The sequence below is a fragment of the Rhinolophus hipposideros genome (assembly GCF_964194185.1).
Source record: "Rhinolophus hipposideros genome assembly, chromosome: 20".
NCBI lineage: Eukaryota > Metazoa > Chordata > Mammalia > Chiroptera > Rhinolophidae > Rhinolophus > Rhinolophus hipposideros.
The window spans coordinates 32,166,162-32,188,431 of record NC_138066.1 but is presented as its reverse complement, the minus strand read 5'-3'; the positions used below and the strand labels follow the sequence as shown (position 1 = coordinate 32,188,431).

At 45.2% G+C, this 22,270-nt stretch overlaps 1 protein-coding gene across 3 annotated transcripts in view; it reads right to left on the bottom strand.

Moving 5' to 3' along the window:
• FAM117A (family with sequence similarity 117 member A) overlaps positions 1-22,270 on the bottom strand; it is a 58,208-nt gene that overhangs the window by 28,916 nt on the left and 7,022 nt on the right. For 2 of the 3 annotated variants that reach the window (XM_081029256.1, XM_081029258.1), the window contains exon 1: positions 11,729-11,955. The exons of the other annotated variant lie outside the window; for it this stretch is intronic. In XM_081029256.1, the coding sequence (XP_080885382.1) occupies positions 11,729-11,924 (196 nt within the window). In that variant the 5' untranslated portion in view covers positions 11,925-11,955. Of the gene's footprint in view, positions 1-11,728; positions 11,956-22,270 lie in introns of those variants that run through there. 3 annotated transcript variants of the gene reach the window in all.

Genomic DNA, 22,270 nt, shown 5'->3' with positions numbered 1-22,270 from the left:
GGGTAAACCTAGTCTGAAAAACAAAATTAGATGGCCCCTCCAGAAAGAGCCTTGAAAAGTCTGACACCAGGAAAATTTTTGCTGCTACGGTATCAGTATATGCCTGAGACCACTGAAGACTTCACAGCAGAAGGATGCTTGTCAGCTCACCTCTCCACGTGTGATTCCAGAGGCAGAGAAGGACATGGCAACACACACCACTGGAGGTAAGCTACACCATCTTCCCCTGTACATGATGGGATTTATTTCTGCTCTTAAATCAAGAGCTCCTTAACAGCAATGTTACCTTCTTTTATAAGTCAGGTAAAGAAAAGGCTTATCCCCCTGAAGCAAAAGGAAAAGAGTTTAGGATGGTCCTATCCATACCTCTAAGAACTGGAAGGAAAAGACTCAGTTGTCATGGTCCCCTCTAAGCAGACAGCTTTGGCCATTTGCACAGCAGCTCCAACACAGACCTCTAAGCTACAGACAACCCAAAGGGAATCAGGGGGCAGCCTTTCTCATCTTCCTGCTTCGCGTCCTCATTCTGGATGCCTAGCCACCTGGCACTTATTTTGGGGTAGGACAGAGCCAAGAAGAATCAGAGAATAGTGGGGACAGCCTATATAACTTGATAACTGCCTAAGGACAAACAATCTAAGTATATAAGCTGGGTAATCATATAGTAAATACTCATGGGTCTATTTCACATAACTGGCTGGAGCCCATGAAAAAAATCCTTTGATGTCAAATTAACCACAGTCTCACGGCTCTAGGGTAGCTGCAGGGAGACATTTCAGATAAAGGACACACACTACAAACTAAGGATTTTTTTAAAAACTGCTTTTTCTATGTTAAGAAACAGAGTAGGACTCATTTAGTTACCCCCATTCTGGAAGCTAGGGGAAATATCACTAAGCAACAAAGTCAAGAATAACTGAAGTGCCTTCAAAGAGCACAGATGCATGTGTAAGATGGGGTTTGGTGTGAAAGAAGAGGAGCCGGGAAACAAACAGCAGTGCCTGAACCGCGAACTCCGTCTGCTAAGCAGTGATGACTGGATCGACCCCTCCTTGGGCCCTGTAGGATGTGGAAGGTTTTTATTGACTAAGAGTGAGCCCTCCCTTTGTATATGAAGTTGTAACTCCTGTCCACTTGGTAAGACATGCTGCATGAAACCATACAGATGCCCTCTCTCAGGCTCCCGTACATTTGCAAGTCAGTACAAGCAGCCAACCGACACACAGCGGAGAAAGCTGCCTGGCGCAGGCCCATAATCTGGCATCGCTTTCTAAACCAAACGCAGCTCCTTTCTCCTCGGATCTCTATTATAAAAATGCGAAGTAGTATTACTCCACAGTTCTGGTGCAAGAAGGCTTTCTGATTTCATGTATTTTAAGAAATGAAGAGTGTAGAATAAAGAGCAGAGTGAGTGTTTCTTAGAATAAGGAAGCAGAAGCAGTTTTCCCCTAGACGGTACCGGACATCCTAAATATTCTCAGTGCGTTTCAGCAGACTGTGACAACCCTGGTGATCCCCCTGCTGGGTCAATGTGGGGAATGGACTGGGCTCGAACACACAGCAGCAGTCTCCCAACCGTTCTCAGACTCGGATGCCACCCTTGTCCAGCCAGTAAGGTCAAGCCTGAGAAGTGTCCTGAGAGGTGGCCTACTATCACGGAAAACACCTGGGCCCAAATCCTGCCTCTGCTCCAATGTGCTACATGAACTCAGACGAGTCATTAACTTCTCTGGGCTGCAGTTGTTTCGTCTCTTAAATGGGAGAGAATAAGAGATGTTATAAGAATGGTGGAAGAAAACTTCTGAAGAACGCCTGGTACAGTCAAATTAGTCTAGCATGTATTCATTTTTTAAACGTTTTACTTGGAAGTGATTTCAAACTTATACATGCAAGAATGAGAATAGTACATAGAACACTCATGTAACCTTTACCCAGATCCGCCTATTGTTAAATATTTGCCCCATCTGCTTTATCACTTGCTTTCTTTCATGTGCACTTTTTCTCACATACAAACACATACTCTCCTACATTCACACTTGCCACACACACATTCAGATACACACATACATTGTCCTTAGTTGGGTTTTTGTGTGGTGTTCTGTTTGAAAACAAGAAGGAAGTATTGGAGGGTGGAAGGTTCAAGATGAAGAGAAAGCAAAGGGGCCTTGCTCCTGGGTGATGGCTCCGCAGCTCCGCTCCCTTCTCCCTACCTCAAAGCAAACAGCAAGCACCAAGTGTTCTGCTTTTGAGATGAACTTACACGGACAGGGACCAGAAAAAGTACGTGGTACAGAAGGTAGGTGATTACTCGTCTTTTTCTTTAAACAACAAAAACCACAAAAAACAACCACAAAGCATTTATATGAACCATGGAAATAGCTTTATTATACAGAATCATTTTTATAATGTTATAATGGGATTTTACCTTCTGAAGTTGGGAAGTAACTGGGAAATAAAGGTTCCACATAAGCATATGGTTATTCGAACATTCAAGAATTCTATACAGAATCTGGTTGGTAAGAGAGGTAAGGAGGTAAGAGCTGCCCATAACCCTCTCGGGAGGGTTAGGTAACCAGTATGAAGCAGGCCGGGCAATTCTCCGTGATACCAAGTCCCTAGATGGACTTTATCTAGAGTTCAAGTCCCCGCTATGCCCCTTACTGGGCACATGCTGGTCTCAGAAAGGCACTATCATGTATCACAATGACTCCAGTCCCAGGTGACCTAAAGCTAGCAGAGGGAGACATGCTCAGGTACAGCGTCGCGAGGGTCGGGGGAGGTATGCACCAGGGTTTCCCTACGTGGAGGACTAAGTTGTCATCATGATGGAATGCCACCTGCACCTACCCCCCACCAAAGGAATGCACCACCCACACTTATCCCCAGGTGCTCTTTTGGGTTCCACATAGTCACACCTAAGAAAGAAACTCTTTTCTATAAGCTCCACCTTAAGGAGTATCTCCCTGATATGGCCCCAAGCTCAGGAACTATGACCATGACCCCACAGAAGCAGGAAAACCCTCCCTGCCTCCTGGGTCCTAACTGTCCCTGGTTAGCTTCTCATTCCACATGGAAATTGCATATCTCAAACCAGTTGGAAACACTCAAAAGGCACACGACCATATCACACATATAATATAATAACCACCACTTTCCAACTAGCCACCCCAAGTGGACAGTCACTTATAGGGTGCTAACGGAACAGACAGACTTCTTTGCAGATCATTTTCCTTTCTAATTCTCCAATTTGGTCAATTGAACAAATGAATTTTTGTTCCTGGAATACAGATATACAAGCAGAAGGGAAACAAAGGCTGGGCATGTGCTGGGCAGGCAGCAGAGGATGCCAGCTGGGGAGGAAATTCACAACGGACTGTCCAGACTATATGGAAAGAGCCCTGAGATCAGAAGCAAAAGGGCTTTCTTAGTCACATGGTCTTGGGCAAGTCACTTCCTTTCTGGGCCTCAGTTGCCTTATCTGGAAAAACTACTAAATGTCAGCTGCACCTACAAGACCGTCGTGTGGATGAATGAGAAACATTCAAGAGCACCGACCGTGACCAAAGTGCTAAACAAATGGAACACATTGTCAAAACCTAAGATCTATCTATACTCTCAACTTCCCTGAAAAATACAGATGAAAGTGGGGGCCTTCCAGAGTTGGGATTCACAGAAGCAGCTGTTTTCCTCTTCTCCTGTGAACGCAGAGCTCGCCAGGATTACGGTTCTAATGAGGAAGAGTCCAGGTGCTGCTCTTAGCATAAAGATGTGCACACATCCCATGGACGTGACTCACATTGTCCTCCGCGCCCCAATCTCTGAATCCAGACTACATAATACTGTGAAAGCTCTCTGGTTGCATCTCCTCTGTCATGCCAAATGTTATCCACCTCCACCCTCCACCCCAGTGTGTATGTCATATCTGATGGGCGTGAGTTACAAAGACAATCCCAAACAGGGGCTGTGCGGCAGGTTTTCAGCCAGCTTGCAGGTGTGGGGCAGGGAGCACACGTGCTATCAGCAGTGGTTCTCTCAAAGCCGTGCGGGTGATCAAACATGCACAGAGCACAGAAAACCCTTAAAGGGAAAGGCAATGTGTGGGGTAGGGAAGAAGAGAAGGGAGGAGGAAGTAAGAGAAACTGCCGTTCTTTCCTCCCAATCACATTTTCACTCTGTTCAAAGTTACCCCCAGCAGGGCAGGTTTATAAAACCATTTTGACTAAGCCCAGGCCCGTGGCTGGCAACTTTAAAGACAGGGGAACACAGCCTCCATGGCTGACACTGTTTGTGGCAGCTGATATAACTATATAGCACCCAGGGCTTAGGGAATGATGAGCATTTCTTTCCAGCATTTCCAGCCGTGCTTTGTGTCACTGCTTGGATGGCACCTGGCTTGGGAGGAAGGGCTTCCAGCCTGATCCTACCTAAGAAGCCACCCTAGGGCCAGTAGACCACTCTGCTCCCAGGCCTAGAAAAGTCACCAGTTCAGATTTAGTCTTCCTGCCTTCCTTAGCTATACATTATAGCACTCCTAGGAATTTGGTACAAATCTACCTGTAGTCAAAGGACATCCACAATTCATCTTGGTCTCCTTGGCCTCCCACCCATATTCACACCTAAGCCTAAGGCCAGGTAGCCTGGCTTTTTTATAAAATCATAACAAAATCCTAAACATTGGCTGTTTCCATGGATTGACCTGTTAACTAACTGCCCAAATCACCTGCTGGCCGTAAGTATGTGGGGAAGAGCGCCTACCGGCCTAGCAATGACATCCATGGAAATGCCACGTCTTTGGCACCAACTGGGTTTCAAGCCCAATGACCAGGATGAATAGGAGAACAGTGATTTAGAGAGAGAGAGAAACTAATACTTGGGGGGAGGGGGTGTAAGTAGCTGAAGAGAGGTGTTATAAAGGGGCACAGTGTATGGAGACCAGAAATGGCAGAAAGTACTTCAAGTGAGCCTGGGGGAAGTGTGGCTCACTCTCCCCACCCCTGTTGCCTTTCCAGCAACTCAATCCAACAAGTATTTATTGAGCACGACACTCCCCATCTGCCCTGGCCCTCCCTCTGCAAAAACACTCAAATCTGTTCAAGCTGCAGGGTGAGTTCCAATGCACTTGAACTTGAAACATGAGGTGCCTACTTTTTAAAAAGGCAGGCACACAATTTCCAACATGAGGTAGAAGGAACTAAAGAAGAGATTTGAGAAAGTTAAGGAACACACACCAATGCCACTTCTGAAAAGGGAGGGAGAGTAAAAACTTAATTTAACCTTAGGGAGAATAATATAATGGCTAATTAAAAAAAAAGAAAAAAAGCCTATCCAAAACTGAATAATTCTCTAACCCTAACACTTAGTTAATACAGTATTCCTTCATTCTAAGTCTCCTCCAGCTTGAAAATATATTTGACTCACTTGTGGACGTGTTATTTATTTGTAGTTGTACGTTTAATCCTACCTTTGCCTCTCAAGGCGGTTAGACTTCAGTGCTCTCCGGCACATTTTCACTTAGGATCAGATAAGAGATTCAGGTGGCAGATCTGGTGGTAGACTAGATCTATGCCTGTTGACATCGTTCCCCCTAGAAAAGACACCCACCACTCACAAGCTAGGAAGCACAGGGTCACACACTGCCCATCGTCTAATAAGCCACATTCAGACATCTCGGAGAAAAACCCTCCCACCCTGAGCATAGGCCTGCTGCTTCAGATCAACCCAAGCCCTCAGAGGAGTCTTCCCAGGCCTCCCCCGACCTCCACCCCTTTTATTAGGGAGCTGGAGGCAGAACTGCTAATGTGCAGGCAGGGCTGAGCCCAAGGCGCTCCATCCACCCCCGGTGTCAGCTGTCTGTGGCTCGTGAGTAGGGCAGGGTAAGTGTCTGTACACAGCCCAGATTGCAGTTCCAGGTTCCCCAGGGGCTGAAGTGAAAAGTTTTCCTATTATGAAATACTTTGATAGCATTCTTTTAAGTTCATTAAAGCCACCCTTGATTGGCTATGGTGCGCCCACACAGCAAAAGTCAATTGAGGCTTATTCTTTGGGCCTGAGGATAAATATTTAAATGACTCCAAGCTGGGCATTCAGCTTTGGAGTGACCCTGAGGAAAAGTGTGGAGGAGAAAGCAAAGTGCCAGGAAGAGTTTTCAAAACCAGGAGGTTCAGTGGGGACCAGGAGCTGGAGGCCTTCCACCATACAGCTGTTCCCAACAATGGCCCCTTCCCAAGCTCCCAACGACTGGAGAGGAACTGGAGCACAGGTCATTTCTAACTTCAAATATAATCCAAAACTCCTCTCTGAGATCAGGACTTGTTTTTGACCAAACAATGTGAATAGATTCGGCTAATGTTTGGTGAATTCATAAACCTGCAAACCAAATAAAGGGAGCCCTCTGGGAAGATTCAATTCAGGCAGAGGTAGAAAGTTGACCAGCTTTCCCTCTCATCCTTCCTCTGTTTCCACTCTTTCCTGCTCTTTCTTCTATCCATCTCTGAGGGAAGTGAAACTCATTAACCCATGAAGAGACTGTCTATTCTCACTAAACTAACTGGCTAGCAGGCGCCCAGCTTGGCTCTGAACTGGGAAGGAAACACAAGGTTTTCCTCCCAGCCCCTTACAAGGGCTCCAAACTGCCTGTGAAATAAGAGTAAGCCCAGAGAAGTCTAGTAAAGCACTGGAGCCAGTGCCACATAGCATTTGATATACGTGGTGGTGTCAATGAGAACGCAAAACCAGACCGGCCCTGGGAACATGTCACACCCTAAAGTCTGAATCCTTTGGCACAAGGCTCTCCATGAGAGCTGTGAGAATCTGGAGGAGGACGCCCAATTTCTGGCAGTTCCAATAAGATCAAGGAATAGTGTGGCCTTGGTGCCCAGCAAGACGCACCAGCAGAAAATGCAGGGAAAGTACTCTCTGGCTATTAACGCCCAGCCACCACTTTGGGAACACTCATATTGCCACCTAACTATGAAAGTTTTGCAATCCTGCCTCAAATTTCCTAGAGATCTATCTATATCTGGAACGAGAGAGAATGATGTCGTTTTACCACCACACCCCACTGTTCTCACCCCTTCTCCACTGACTGACCTCAAATGGTTTAAAATATCCTAGCTCTGTGTTACATAAGCGGAGAATTTCCCATATACACAGAATCTTTTGCTATCAAAATACTGAAGAACAAATGGATCCACACCTTTAGGTACGAAAGGGATAAAGTAACGAGGCCCTGTGACCCGCAATTTCAAGAATGCCATCACTGATGATAACATTTAAGAGTCAGATACTTGAGCAGTGCATTTTGCTGACCATGTGCCTCGTGCTAGCAAAGCTGTCAAAAGCAAGTTAGCAGTGCCAGGCTGGGAAGTGCCTGGTGTTTAATGCTTCCCTCACTCACAGGGTTCTGAAGGACAACTGTGGCTCTTATAGGATTTTCACTGCACCCCCAAGTGCAGTTAAAGCACGATGGCTCTTTGGCATAGAAAAGTTACATTCTGTTCTAATCTCCAGGCTGTTTCTGGCACCAGGGTCCAGAAGGACCATGGTTTGAAGAGGGCTTTCTCTCGGGTCTCTCATAAGCAACCTCCTTTATGCGGTTCCACACCTAGCTAAACACCCATGCCCTAAGACCTAAGTTTTCAAAGCACTGCAAGGAAAGGAGTTTAATAATTACCAATAGCATTTCTTATAACAATGCTGCCTTATATTCACTGAAAGGACCATCCTGGAGAACCTACTCAACATTTGAAATAAACTCTTCTTATGTCCCTGTGGGGAAGCCAGTATTTTAGGGCAGCCATGACTACTACCAGCTCTCAATGATCTGTTCAGAAAAATAAAAGGCAACAAGAAAAATCCAAAACAGGAGATAAACCTAAAGTAATTTCCATCTGATTTAAAAATGTGTTCACTGCAGTTGTGGGTTGTTAGGTTTTCACGGAGGGGTAAGTGGGGAGGGGGTGCAAATGTGCCTAACAATTAAGCTTTTATGGAAGTCCAATTTAATTTATGTCTACTGAACACATGTCACCTGACAACGGCGGGGGTGGGCAGCTTGGATTCACATGTGCTGATTTTCCATAAAGATTGAGAACTGGGAGCTGATAACCCCTTTTCTTTACCCCTAAAATATGAGTGGGGACACGGGCTTATTAGTTTTCTTTACCTCCTTAGGATTTTCTGAAGTGTATACTACACACATTTGAAACTGATCTTTACATACGGTAGAAATAATGGTCAGGAACACTGTTTAAGGCTAACTCTTTCTATAAAATGCCATGGAGTAAATATTTTAGTCTTTATGGGCCAAATGGTGTCTATCACTACTCAATTTTGTCACTGCTGTGCAAAAGCAGCCATAGACAATACCTAAATGACGGGGCATGGCTGTATTCCAATAAAACTTTATTTATAAAAACAGGCAGAGGCTTGGATTTGGCCTCTAGTCCCTAATTGCCAACCCCTAGGTTAAGAAGGTTCGGAGGAGGTACAGAGGCAGCATTTGGCTTCTCTAGGACCTGGCTGGCCCCAGTGGGACTTGTCTGATGGAGAAGAATTTGCAAAGCTGAATTAAACATCAGCTTCATTCTAGGGATATGGAGACAAAGACACTAAACAAGATAGGAAGACTAGGACCCAGAACGATTCACCTCCTAGTCCCATTTTGTCCATCATCAGTGGTCCTGGAAGAACATAAACACGGACAGCCTCCAGGACACAAATGAGAATTTAATTAAAGGGGCAATTGCATAAGATATTTATCCTGGGTTTCTATTACCCACTAGTGGCTCTTAGTTTTCTTAAAAGTTGACCTTCATTTTTCTCTCTGCTCTCTTCTGCCTTCCACACCCCTAGCCCAGGCCATTCCTCACTTTATGAAGACATCCCTTTTGGATGAATGGCCACAGAAGGTAAATACTGCTCTTTAACCATAACCATTTTATAAAAGGTCTAATATATCTTGTCAAGAACACAACAGCGTGTGTGGTGGAGATAACTGCACAGCACTGAGCATGACATCACTTTCAGATGGGAAACAGAAAAAGTGACGACACTTAATTGTTCCTGAAACCCAGTCCCAGCTCACGTGGCCTTTTTAAATAGTTGGGTTTCAGAGCCCTGTTGAGATAGCTCATTTTAAAACATGAGGGAATAAAAGTGCAAAGGGAGGCCCTGAAATTCTGAAACCTGCAGTACTGGTTTCAAACCAATATGGCTTTTCTCTTTGAAGCCTGAAAGGCAATGGGCTCTGGACAACAGTGCTCTCACCTTGGCTAGGTGGAGAGAAGAATAACAATATAAGCAGCAGCAAACACTTTTATAGGATCTATGTGCGAAGCACTGTTCTAAGCACTTTATTACCTCATTTGATTTTTATGATGTTGGTATTATTCACATTTTACAGATGAGAAAACTGAGGCACAGAAGTTATGTAACTCCCTTCAAGCCACACAGCTAGTAAATGGCAGAACCTGGATTGGAAACCCAGGCATTCTGGCACCCAAAGCCATTCTCTTAAGGGTTTATGACTGCAAGCCATTTCCTTCTAGTATATATGGCCTAGAGGAAACCACTTTTACCACTTCTCAGGGCCAAAGAATGGGTTAAAGTTAACATGTAGAAAACCTGATGTGATCCCAAACCAAAGATCTGGTACATTCCCTTAATGTCTGGCTACAAAGAAGTCCCCAGACTCAGGACACTCTTTCTTTTCTTTCCTCTCTCCTGAAAATCTATAGATAATCCCACTACACAGGTAAATGCCTTATTAATGCTGCAGGGATATTAACAGGTGGAGAAATAATCCATCAGCCCAATCCCCAACCTAAGCAAGAGACCACCCAACTTGCCCTAAATTCATCAGACAGGTTATGCAGAACTCTAGCTTCCTATGTTTCCACCAGTATCTCGGGACCCCTTGCCATACGAAAGGCACAGGCTGTGTAAAGAACCCAGTCATCCAAATCTACACTCATCTCCTTTCCACAGCATCCATCAGTGTTTGTCCTTTTAATATGAGTGCTGTAGTAGACACTGAATAACTGCTCTTAAAAATATGACTAATAGATTTCTAGCTACGACACAGGCAGGCTTTCTGTTGATTTCTACTAACAGTGACTAAGATGCTCGCTGTTCTAACTTCCCTGGGCTCCAAAGGAGCCTAAACAAAACTAACAGGTTTGTAGTCTTGTGGTTTGCTTTACAGCTCACAATAGGCATGAGTTTGTCTGGGCATTGCTTTGCTCTACACCGCCAAATTCTAGACATACTTTTACTAGTTGGTTACCATCTTGCTACCAGATTTGACTGAGTTGCTGCATTCCAAGATGCAATGCTAACATTTACAATGAGGTCCAGATAGACTTGGACTTTCTACTTCAGAGACCCTCTTTATTCCATTCTTACCTAGAAGGCACTGTAGTAGCTATACTTTCGGGAGGGCAATGTACAATAACTAAGCTTAATAATCACATAAAAGCTCAAGAAACTCTGGTTTAGAGAATGTCATTAACCGTTAGATGGCAGAGACCATGCATGACTTTTGTACATTTGGTAGGCTCTGAGACTTTGGAAGTGTGCAGTGATCTTTTCACATCTGGTGTGAATCAAATGCAAGCCTCACTTTCAACTTATTGCCAACGTCTTCATGCAGTAGGTTCCTTTTCCTATTCATAAATGCCTGCATTTGGGGGGGGGGGCCCATCACAGCTTTGATGGTGGTCAGGTAAGCTTATTCCTCCCTAGTTTCCCCACACCCACATCAAGCTGCTATTAAGACACGGTTTTCAGGGCTGTTCAGAAAGTGGAGGTATTTGCTCCTGTACTTGATTGTAACCCTCACTCCACTGCCACGTTGGCTGGCAATGCCCAGGACAAAACGGCCTTGGTGGGGGGAGGAGAAAATGGAAGGGGGCAAACTGCCCAAGTCCTACACACACAAATACACACACACACACACACACACACACACACACGCACGCACGCGCGAGCGCGCGCACGCACGCACGCGCCGCGAGATGGTTGGAATGAGACAGCCATATTAAGCAAGTCAGTGATCTGGGAACATACAACTTCTGGGACACACCAGGAGGAATGTAGGGGAGCGGAGCGTTTATACCGTAGTCAAAACCGTTAAACTAACTTATTCCAACGGCTCAGATGAAATCAGCTCCTGGAGGTGGCAGACAAGGGAAGCGCAGTAAAAGTGGTGAGGAAAGGAACTCCAGAGCTGTAGAGTGGGACGCTGGGACCAAACTCAAGTTGGAGAAGTAACACATGGCTCCACAGGACTCTCCTTCATGCCCCTCCCCCTCCCCGTGCAAACGTCCAGCGCCCACCGGCGCCTCGCTCCAGCGCCAGCCCTGCACAGGGCGCCCCCATCACGCGCCACTCACTCTTTCCTCACACCTCGCTGCCACCCCTGCATTTTCCTCTCACCCCCACACCACACTCTGCCCACTTTTCGGTTACGCCCCCAAAGCCAGCCTCCATCTACCAGGTCCCTCCCTTCAGCTCCGGGCCCCGACTCCCCGCACTGTCCCGGCGGTGCACCCCCCGTTCACGCCTCCTCGCTCTCGCTCCCTCCGCCCTCTCAGACTATGCGCGACCCCCTTTCTCTTCGCTCGCCCCATCCACTCTCCCCTCACACTTCTTCCCATACTCCTCCCCCATCACGCGTCCCCCCTCCCCCAACGTTTCCTTCCCGGTGCCCGCTCCAGGCCCAGCTCACCTGCGCGGCCACCCCAGTCCCGGCGCTGGTGCGGCTGCTGCAGCTGGAAGGGGACCGTGGCCCTGAGCGGCTGCAGCCCAGCCCGGGGGGAGCCGGCGGGGACTGGGGGAGAGCAGCCCCGCCGGAGCCCTCCGGCCCCTCCTCGCCCCGGCCCCCAGGCACCTCCGCCTCTGCCGCCCGCTGCGGCCCCCGCCATCGCCCGCCCGAGTGCCTGCCTCGGCCCCACAGCGAGCCCCAAACAACCCTCCCAACCCCCGTTGCTGCTGCTTATCTGCCCTACGGGGCGGAGACCGGCCCCCTCAAGCTAGAGCTCTCATTGGCCTACGGTTCCCAGACCCCTCCTCCCAACCAATTCACGGCTTGCTCTTCCCTTCCCAGAGGATGATTGGTCAATCTGCATAGCGATCCAACCCAAAACCCCACCTCCATCCCACTCATCCCCGCTTTCGCACATCCGAGGGGCCGCTGATTGGCTTGCCCAGAAGAGGGCTGGTTCTCAGGCGCCACCAATGAGAAGACGCAGAAAAGGGGTGCGTCACACCCAGTCCCAGGTAGTATGCAAATGAATGTCACGTGACGTCAGGCTGAGTGGGGGCGCGACCAGACGTAAGATGGAATCAAGCATTACTGAAATCATTATGGGGGGTAGGGAGGAGTGTCAAACTTTCAGCAGTTGAGTTCTAGCAAGCACTAAGAAAGCAACAACCTCAAAAAGCATTACTTTTGGTGTAACCTAAAAATATTCGTTTTGAGCCCTCAGGATCTCAGTGCTGCTTGCAAGCTCCAAAAAGTCTACAAATTAATGCAAAGTTTGCACACGTTTGCATGCGATTTGCATTATATTCGTGCACTTAATGGCTACCGAGCCTCTTATGACACCCACATTTGTCTTTCTCCACGTTTCCAAGTCCCTACTTGGTGTTGGTCCAACCTAAAAAGAAAAAAAAAGAAAAACCTTCTAGCCTGAAAGTTAAATTGAGACTGTCAAGGAGCAGGAATTTCTCTTCAGAGCCTTTCATTCCAAGTCTATCACAGCAGAATGGAAGTAAAGTGAAAATTTTGCCCAAATTTGTTCAGTGACTCCATGCTAAATTCTGGTCTTCTCAGTTCAATGCTCTCTGACCTACAAGTCAAAGTGAGCCTGAATAGTCCCTAAAGAGAATGAATGCAGTTGTGAAAAATCACATGCTATTGATCTATATGAAGACATTTGGAGGAAAAAAACATTTAATTTACTATTAACAATTATTATTCTTCAAAAGAAACAAAAAAACATTACCATTTGTATTTATTAACGATTTTGTTCTATATATGGAAAAAGCAAAAGGCAATCAACCCTGGATTGTCTGTGATAAGGGACCATCCAAATAATTGGATAATTCCCTCCAGATTTATATTTAGCTATGAATTCTATTTTTGATCTTGCTACAAATTTATCGTTCTATTTCTGTTTTTGCCCAGTTTAATGTTAAAACGAAGGTATTCCCTGAAGCCATACTAACTAATCAGAGAAGAAGAGGTAATCTGGGAGCATGCCGCAAAGCAAGATGAGGCCATTCTGGGATTAAATTTTGAAAGCAGATAATAACCAAAGTGGAAATTCAAGAGTTGACTGAATATTAAAATCAGCCTACATACACAGAACAAACTGAAGCAATGGAACATCCTGAAGAAAAGGTTTTCTTTGCAGAGTGTGCTCTTGTAGGTTTGAAGGATTTACCTCAAGATCTGACATTTGAAATCTTTTTTTATTGATTGGGAAATGCTATACTCCTTTTCCATGAAGAGGACTTTACCAAAGGCAGATAGAAATGAATGAAAACTGATGAACGGATAAAAAAACTTCAGTCTTTATAAACTTAACTAAATTTAAAAAAAAAATCTTGCAATTTATAACATTCCTCAATTCCAATTAGTTCAAAGTTTTTATATACTTAAAAAAATCCTCATGAAAATCTGGAAGAAGGAAAGCAAGAATTCTTAGTATGGTGCAAACTGGGGCTCAAAAGATGAGTCCTTTTGATTCCTAGCTCAGATCTCTATGAGATCTTATTGAACCACCTGCCTCCAATCTTCATTAATAAAATCAGTAAGGGTAGCAGCTAACATTCACTGAGTTCCTTTCTCCATGCCAGGTACATGTTAAGCACTGTGCATACATTATCTCATTTAATGCTCATGACCACACCTATGAGTGGAGTATTATCTCCTCTTCATTGAGGCTTCAGAAAGAAATAACATGCCTAAGGTTACTCAGGCATCCTGACTCCAGAGCTGAATTCCCAATCTCTATTCTCATAAAACCTTCTTATAATATTAAGGATTTCTATTTCTATTTTACGTAAAGAATTTCCAAAGATGTACATTTGGCTGAGATGTTAAAATGAACTCTTGTCTGGTACTTTATAGCTTTCACATACATCATCTCATTTAATTTTCACAATAAACATGTAAGATAGAAAATGCAGACATTGTCTCTATTTTACAGCAGGCTAAGTCACAGAGGCTAGAAGACTTGCCCAAGGTCATCCACATAGTAAATGGCAGATCCCGGACTTACACCCTAGGTCTTTTGATTCCAGATTCTAGTAGTTTCCCAACGAACACTCAACTTCTAGACCATTGGCCTAACAGCCAAAGGGTGGGCTAGTTGGTCTCTTGAAATATGTTCTTGCCTCACAACTTATTCCATTTTAGGACCCTTCAACATGTAAATTCTTAGGCAGTCTTAGGAGATGGTGAGTGATTTCTTTATTGTTTGAGTCATACAGTCTGTGTTAGAGGTAAAAACTCTGGAATGAAGAATTGTGAAATACTTTGGGCAAGTGATGCCCTTTCTTTATGCCAGAATCCATCAATTTCACAGAGTTGTTGAAAAGATCAAATGGCACATTATTGGACAGATGCATTCTTCCCTTGGAGAGAAGGATAATATGGGAAGGTCCCAAGGACATGGGATTTAAATTTTGTTCCAAAGCCAAAGTACTAGGAATTGAGGGCCTGAACAGTGAAAGAAGAGCCAGTGGAAATGGCACAGCTGAAGAATTGGATCTTCTGAGTCCAGAGAGTCCTGGTGCTTCCTGATAAGTTGCTGGCAAAAGATACTAAAGTTGACCTAGCTGGAGGAGTGAGAAGGTAGGCAGGCATAGGGGATCCCTGTCCTCTCCTTACCCAGGTATCATGCCCAACCAGCTGTCTCTTATTCTCTTCTCTACCACTGATAGCTCCTCCTGGCATGGGCATGATGGGAGGATAAAGACCTCATCTGAAGATCAATGCCTGTCTGTTTCCTCCAATAAAAGAAGCTGTGGCTTTGGGGTGGATGCTGCTAAGAGGAGATGCCTTGCCTTATAAAACATCTTCCAGCTTGTAAGAACCTTCATCACTGTCCCTGTCATCCTTATCAACATGCTTGTCATTCATTTATTCATCACAAATTTATTGAAATGACCAGTATATGCCAGACACAGAGCTAGGCACTAAGGAATGATAATAATGTTCAGAGACATGCTCTCTACCCTGGACTTCAGAGTTCAGCAAGCCTTGAGGCCTGTACGCAGAAGTAGCACTGGGCTAGACGCTATTCCGACTGAGATATGACCTGGGTCCTGCTTTCAGGGACTTTGGGTCAGAGACAGGCAGTCATGAACATCAGAAACGGGGGATTACAAACACCAAGTATATTGGTGAATTGTTTTTCATCTATAGGAGCATCACTTTCCTCAGCGAGTTCCAACAGCAAATGCTTACTTAGTCTCTTGATCCCATCCTGCTCTTGGGATGTCCACAGAAGTCACAATAAATGAGGACTCAGGGAATTGGAGTTATTTTTCCTCTAGGTGTGAGGCAGAGTTATAGCCACTCCCAAGCAGTCCCTCTAAGCCCCGAGGTTGTAAAGGCCGTGAGGAGTTCTGGCAGATCAGAGAATCAGCACGGAAGCCTTATCCTGCTGGCTGCTGAATTAAGAGAAGGCTGGGGTTCTGGTAGTTGAGATCTGACGGCGCTTCCAGGTCTGAAGATGCTGTCTGGCCCTACCTGCAGGGCACCTTGACCCTCACCCTCTGCATTTATGCCACAATAACCAGCAAGAATGGAAATTCCAAATCACCATTTTTGCCCTCCCAAATCAGATACTCGGTAGCAATTGTGCAGCAGAGAATAAAGAAGTTTTGCTATTCCTTGGTACCTGGGGGACTAGACTTCCTGGTAAATGTCTACATGCTTACGTCTTTGGCCCCGGGGGTTCCAAAATAATAAAACAGAGAAAATAAGATGACGCAGACACACAGTGTCTCTTTCCGACCTACCTCCTTTCCTCAGCTTCTGTCTGAAATGTCAGGCCTGGCTCCTCAGGGAACGAGATCCTGAGGAAACGGGGTCAGAACTGAAGGAGCAGAGCAGCCTGAGTGGGACTGAGAAGGAGGGTTGAGGGAATGAATGAGGTTATGAGAACAGAGTAGGGAGGGGGTCCCAGCCCTCAACAACTCTTCCACTCTGGTGGCCTCCCTCTCCGGAGAGCCCTTCCCTCTTACTCCCAAGGTAATCAGGTGGCCTGGATTTTGATCTTCAGCACTTTGTTTGACACATTTTGTCCCTTGCTGCAGCTCATCAACCACTTTCTGTCCTCTGGCTTAGTTATCTCACCTGTTCATTCTCTCTCATTCAGACTGGATGATGTTCACTCCTTAATTCTTCTTTTCCTATCTCTTGGTGGGAATTGAATTTTCTGGCAAAACTGCAGCCTTTTTAAAATGATGATTCCTTATCCTTAATAAAGGAAATGGTGGAAGTTTTAAAACAGGTAAACGGTACATGTGGGATCAGAGACATCAAAATTTTGGAATACTGGACTTAGTGGCACTCAGTGAAAAATACGAAGTAGTTTTTGTTATTTAAAGAATTGGAGGAGACCTTAGAGACCATGTATAATCTAGCCCCCCTCATTGGGCAGATGGAAAAACAGATGCCTGGACGAGGCAAGGACTTGCCAGAGGCCACTCAGCAAATCAGAAGCAGGACAGGCGACCAGGGGTCATATATCCCATTCAGAGTTACCTCAAAACATAACTTATAAAACAATTTAGATGGAATACTATTCAACAATAAAATGGGACAAAGTACTGATATGTGTTATAGAATGGATGGACCTTAAAAATTATGTTAAGTGAAAGAAGCTAGATACAATAGACCACATATTGTGTAGTACCATTTATATGAAGTGTCCAGAAAAGGCAAATTTATAGAGACAGAAAGCAGGTCAGTAGCTGCCTATGGTTGTGTGTGGGAGCAGGGATTACAATGGAACTTTGGGGGGTGATGGAAATGATCTAAAAGGGTAATGTGATGATGGTTGCACGACTCTATAAATTTAGTGAAAATCATAATTATAACGTATAATTAGTGAATTTTATGGTATGTAATTTATACCTTAATCAAGATGTTTCAAGAAAAAAAAGACATATTTTTATGGATGAGAGTTATGTGATGTGTGGCAGACCCTACAATTCTTTTAAGGGCATGTCTCTGGAAACAAATATACCTACCCCCGTGACATCCCTAAAAAAATCACTGGGCAAGACTTATAAGATGTGGCTCTTTGGCCTATGGAATATCCAGGCTGGCATGTTTCATTTTTTAAAAATGTCCTCCTCTCTAAGATACATGTTTCCTGAGGAGAACTGGTATGTCTCCATCATCACTCCAATTACTACACCTAGCACTGTGACCAGCATGCAGATGGCGCTTCACAAAAAAATTCATTAAAATAAACTCGAGTTCTGCTGCGTCATGTAATTACAGGTACCCTGGGAAGCATCTGGTTTCTAGAGCAGCACCATGATGGGAGCAGTCTGCATCCCCCACTCCCAACTTTCCCAGGCCCACTCAGAGATCAAAGTCTTTGGAGAGGAGATGTTGGTTTAAGTACATTCCCAGGAGACTGCATATAAACCAAAAGTCCTATTTGTTTCAACTCCCTTTAGAATTCCCTCTTCTCCACTGTTATTACCATTTACCGTCTTCAAGTCAGCCTAAAAAAATACAAGTACCTCTGAAGCAAATAACTACAATATCCTAAACATTCTGCATCTGATTCCACGTCCAGTCCCTCTCCCGTCCCCTCACAGCATGCACGTCAGATAGCAGGTATCATTCTAATTCAAAGATGTTATAAATATAGCAGGAGGAAGGCATGATTTGAAAGTTGGTTTGTAGTCTGATTTCCTTTAGATCCAGGGCATAGGCTACAGAGCTTACTTTCAGAGCCAAAAATATTATCTCTAAAGGGCTTTTGTAATAGATAACTGAAAAACATTACCACAGGCCCTTCCTCCGTTTTGTTTTCTGTGCCTTGGCGTATGAGCTTCCCCCCGCCACTCTATCTTCTTTACCATCTGCTTCAACTTCTAATTAGTCCTCACTGCCTCCAAACATTCCTCAACTGATCTTGTGAGACCCTACTGATTCTCTCGGGACTCAGGTGGTCAGTGTGTCAATGGGTCAGCCCATTATTTAAGAGGACTAGCTTATGGGTAGCTTTATTGTTGCTGCTAAGTCATTTTATATACGTTTGTCCTTTCTCCCCAATTCTGAGCAAAGGGACCCATTTGTTCTGGTATTTCTTGTCAGCAACTCGTGTAAGCCACTGCATCTGGCAATGCTGAGTGAATATTGGTTACTTAACTATTTGTTTCTCCAACTAACGTTTCTGATCACTCCTGAAAGTTGAGGCTAAAAGCCCTGCAGACTGACAATAGGAAAGGCTCCAGGTTTTGTGAAGCTTAAATGCTTATATCATTTCGGGGTTCTTCTTTAAGTTAAAGAGTAAAAAAATTATAGAATTAGGTACAAGGCCTTGGAAGGGTTCTATGCAATTGAGGGGCTCTGCCGCTTAAGTTTCATTACCTCCATTGTAAATCTGCTTCTGAAAGAGGGAAGCCTGGTTATATCTCATCCAACTCTTCAGCCCTGACTGAATTAGGTGCCTATTTCTGGTTTTTCCTGTGGATATCCTGTACCCGACACATCTATTCTACAAGATGGCTCTGGCTCAACAAAATGGCCTTGGCAGCCAAGAGTCTCTATCTAAAGAAAAAGTCCCAAAGGGCTGGATTGACACTCCTTCCACTTAGTAACTAGGCAGCACTTAGAATAGTGTTACTTTCAGAGCAGGTGGTTTCTCCTGCTATGCATGGTAGAGGGTGAGGATCTTGTACCCAATTCTGGAAGCCCCTGATGGCTCAAAGCCTCGAGGAGCTGTGTTGTTGTGCAGCAGAAAGGCCCGGAATGTTCCAGTACATTCCACCAGTGGCCTCTGTGACCCCTGCTTCCATTCAACTTGGGCAAAGGCCTGGCAGTTTACAATGTAGCCTGTATTCTGCTGGGGTAGGAAGCAGCTTGGCCTTGCTTCTTCCATGCCACTCTGATAATATCACACAAGTTGGCACCTTCCCTGGAAGTCCCACCCAAAATCTCCATCCAATTCTCTGACCTCCTGGGTGTTTGCCCAGAATGTCAAGCCAGGGTTTAGATACTAACCCTGTCAATTTCTTGGCTCTATACACCCAATTCTGAATTCTTTCACAAAGAGATCAGAAATCCTGGGATCCAGGAACCAATGGTGGGTGTGCATTCCTCAGAATGCCCAAGAAGCCTGCACCACCTGTGGAGAGAGAAAGAATCGGGGCTCCAGGAAGGAAGTAATATAATCAGGATGCTATAGGCCATCTGCCCCTGCTACACAGCATAAAACTTTCACTTACTATAGCCTAAGTAATTTGCTACTGGACAGGAGGTGGGGGAGGCGGTGTTTAGTGAACTAGGTCAGAGGGATACAGACCTAGGAGGTCCACTCTTTTCCCAGAGGTTGAAGGTCACAGATGGGAATATAGGCCAGACTAGTCATGCCATAACCCACTCCTCTGCCTCTTTGTCACTTCCACTAAACTCTCTAAAACTCTGACTTTGTTTATATTTCAGGGAAGCTGTGCTCAGAAATCATGAAGGTGAGTCTGGCAGGTTCCAGCTGTTCCTGGTGTGGGAGTTGAACATGCTTTTGGAATTTCTCCTTGGCAAAAGCATGTCTGTCCTTCAATGGACTAGTCTAGGACCAAATCCATTCCCTTCCTCCGAGCTTCCAACCTCTGGGGAGTAGGGAGAGATGGGAAAGCTGGGGGATTTCCATGTAGGAGAAATCAGAGAAGATTAAAGGAGGCAGAAGGGTGGTGCTGCCCTTTAAGAAAGTATGCCAGAGCTCTGGAGCTGGGACTCTTAAGAAACTTCTGTTGTGTGCCAGGTAAAGTGAGAAAGCTCTTTATGGGGTCAAAAGAGAAGCTACAAGAGGAGGCCCGAGGGAAGACTTGGCAGAAGAGGGTGGGAAGGAGGTAAGAATCTATCCAGGACTGAAAATGTGTTTTAATTCTGAAACCACAAAATCAAAAAAGAAAGGGACTCACCCCTTGACTGTCTCCCCACCTTTGGGATGTGGCAGCCAAGTAAAGGGAACTCTTGCTGGACTTTGCTCTCCGTTGCCAGAAAACTCTGGCTGCACTGCCTGCCCAGACTGCCAGAGCACTGCTGGAAAGAGTGACCGACCACTGTGTTTGGTTGATAAACGATGGGCGCCCCTGCCTGCTGCCCATTCCCCCTTTTCTCCCTGCTTGGTTTGCAGTCTTTTGCCTGGCAGGGAGTCCCAGAGTAGGGGTGGGCGGAGAAGGGTCCCTCCAGACAGTATTTAATACTCAGTGATTTACAGACTGCTGGAAGAGGAGGAGGGGAAACCAGAGAGGGGAAGCCCCTGGGACTAGTTTCCATGACGCATCTGCAAACCATTGACAAGAGTCAAAGTATTTTCTTGATGTCTGTGCCTTCAGGCCCAGCTTTGGGAGAAGATACAGCCCTCATCTCTCCTCCAGCCCAAGACTCTGGTACCCTCTAGGATGAGACCAGTGGAACTCGTTGTAATGAGGGAAATGAACTTACATCCAAATCTTCATCCTTTTCTGTAAGACCCACACTGCTGTGGGAGAGGGAAGAAATAAGTGAGGTCAAGCAGCTCAATGGCTGTTTTTGGAGGATTTATTTTTTTAATGTACAAGAATTCTTTTGAACCCTCCATGGCTCCAAGAAAAACTATTTGAAATGTCCCTGCTTAAGGGGCCAGGGGGTTAAGTGCCAGGGATGGAAAGCTAAATGCCAGGGGTGCTGGTTGCAGGGATTCTTGGGCCAGGGGCTAATGGCCTCCCTGCTGTGGGCTCAGGAATACCAGACCCAGGGTCTGGTTGCCCTGAGAGATGCAGCCATTTTGACTTCTGATTGAAGGGCACTACCTTCTGGGATTTTCCCTTCTCTGGTGAAAACCAGGGGAGAATAGGGCCAGGAGGCCAAGAGGGTATGTGCCCAAGAGTCTGGAGGGCACTGAAGGAGGTAACAATGTGAGGTCGGGTGAGACCAACGCTTTATATCAGTTAGAATTTGGACCCTGTTGGTGGAAAGAAGATGCATTTTGTGAGAGTGCATGGTAATTGCCCTTCACAAGGATGATCTCAAAAGGTCAAGGGACGGGACTTGAATAGCCCTAATGTCCCTGAAACAATCTATTGTACAGCTATTGTCTGTACATGTAAAGGAGCCCTTTTTGACCCCATTCATACTTTTCTTTTCTTTTTTTTTTTGCCTCTGGGGTTTCCCAAGTGAATAATTGCATACTACTTAGCCCAGAACCAAGTCAATCTCCTTTAAGCTTCAACAACAAAAGAGTTTAACATATGTATCTGGAACTCCTACTACGTGCCAGGTATCATGCTAAGTGCTGGGGATATAGAGATGAGTAGTAACACACAGTCTGATTTTTCCAAAGGTTTTCCTTCATGCTGACCTTCTGGGATTTGGTAAACAAATCTGCATCTGTCCCCTTTATATTTTCATGTGCATGGATCATATCCTCAGCCTCCATCTTTCCACAGTCCATGGTAACCTCCACTTTTCCCTTGAACAATTTAGATGACTTTCTCTGGACTCTGTCTGCCTTAAGAGCTGAGTGATGAGGCACTATATTTCATATACGAATGTTATATAAATGTGTGAACAAGAGTCACACTATGTTGTTTTTTAACTTCCTTCATTTATCCATTTGCCATTCTTTTGTACATCCAGTGGTTACTGAATGCCTACTCAGCCCCAGGCACCATGCTAGGAGCCAAGGGTGCAATCGTAAGTAAAATGACACTGCCCACATGGGACCTATAGTCTGGGGTATGTGTTGGGGGGAGTGAAGATAAGGAATCCAAATAGTCACACAAATAAGTGTATCACTACAAACTGAGAAAAGTGCTATGAAGAAAAGTACAAGGTGCTGTAAGAGTGTAGAAATGGGGGACTTGATCTAGTCTGGAAGCTTCAGGAAAGAGTTCCCTGAGGAAATAACATTTGACCTGAGATCTGAAAGATTAGTGGAAATAGGTGGAAAAGAGTGTGGGGAAAGAACATTCCAGGCAGAGTAAAGAGTATGTGCAAAGGTCCTGAGGTAGAAAAAAACAGTGCACT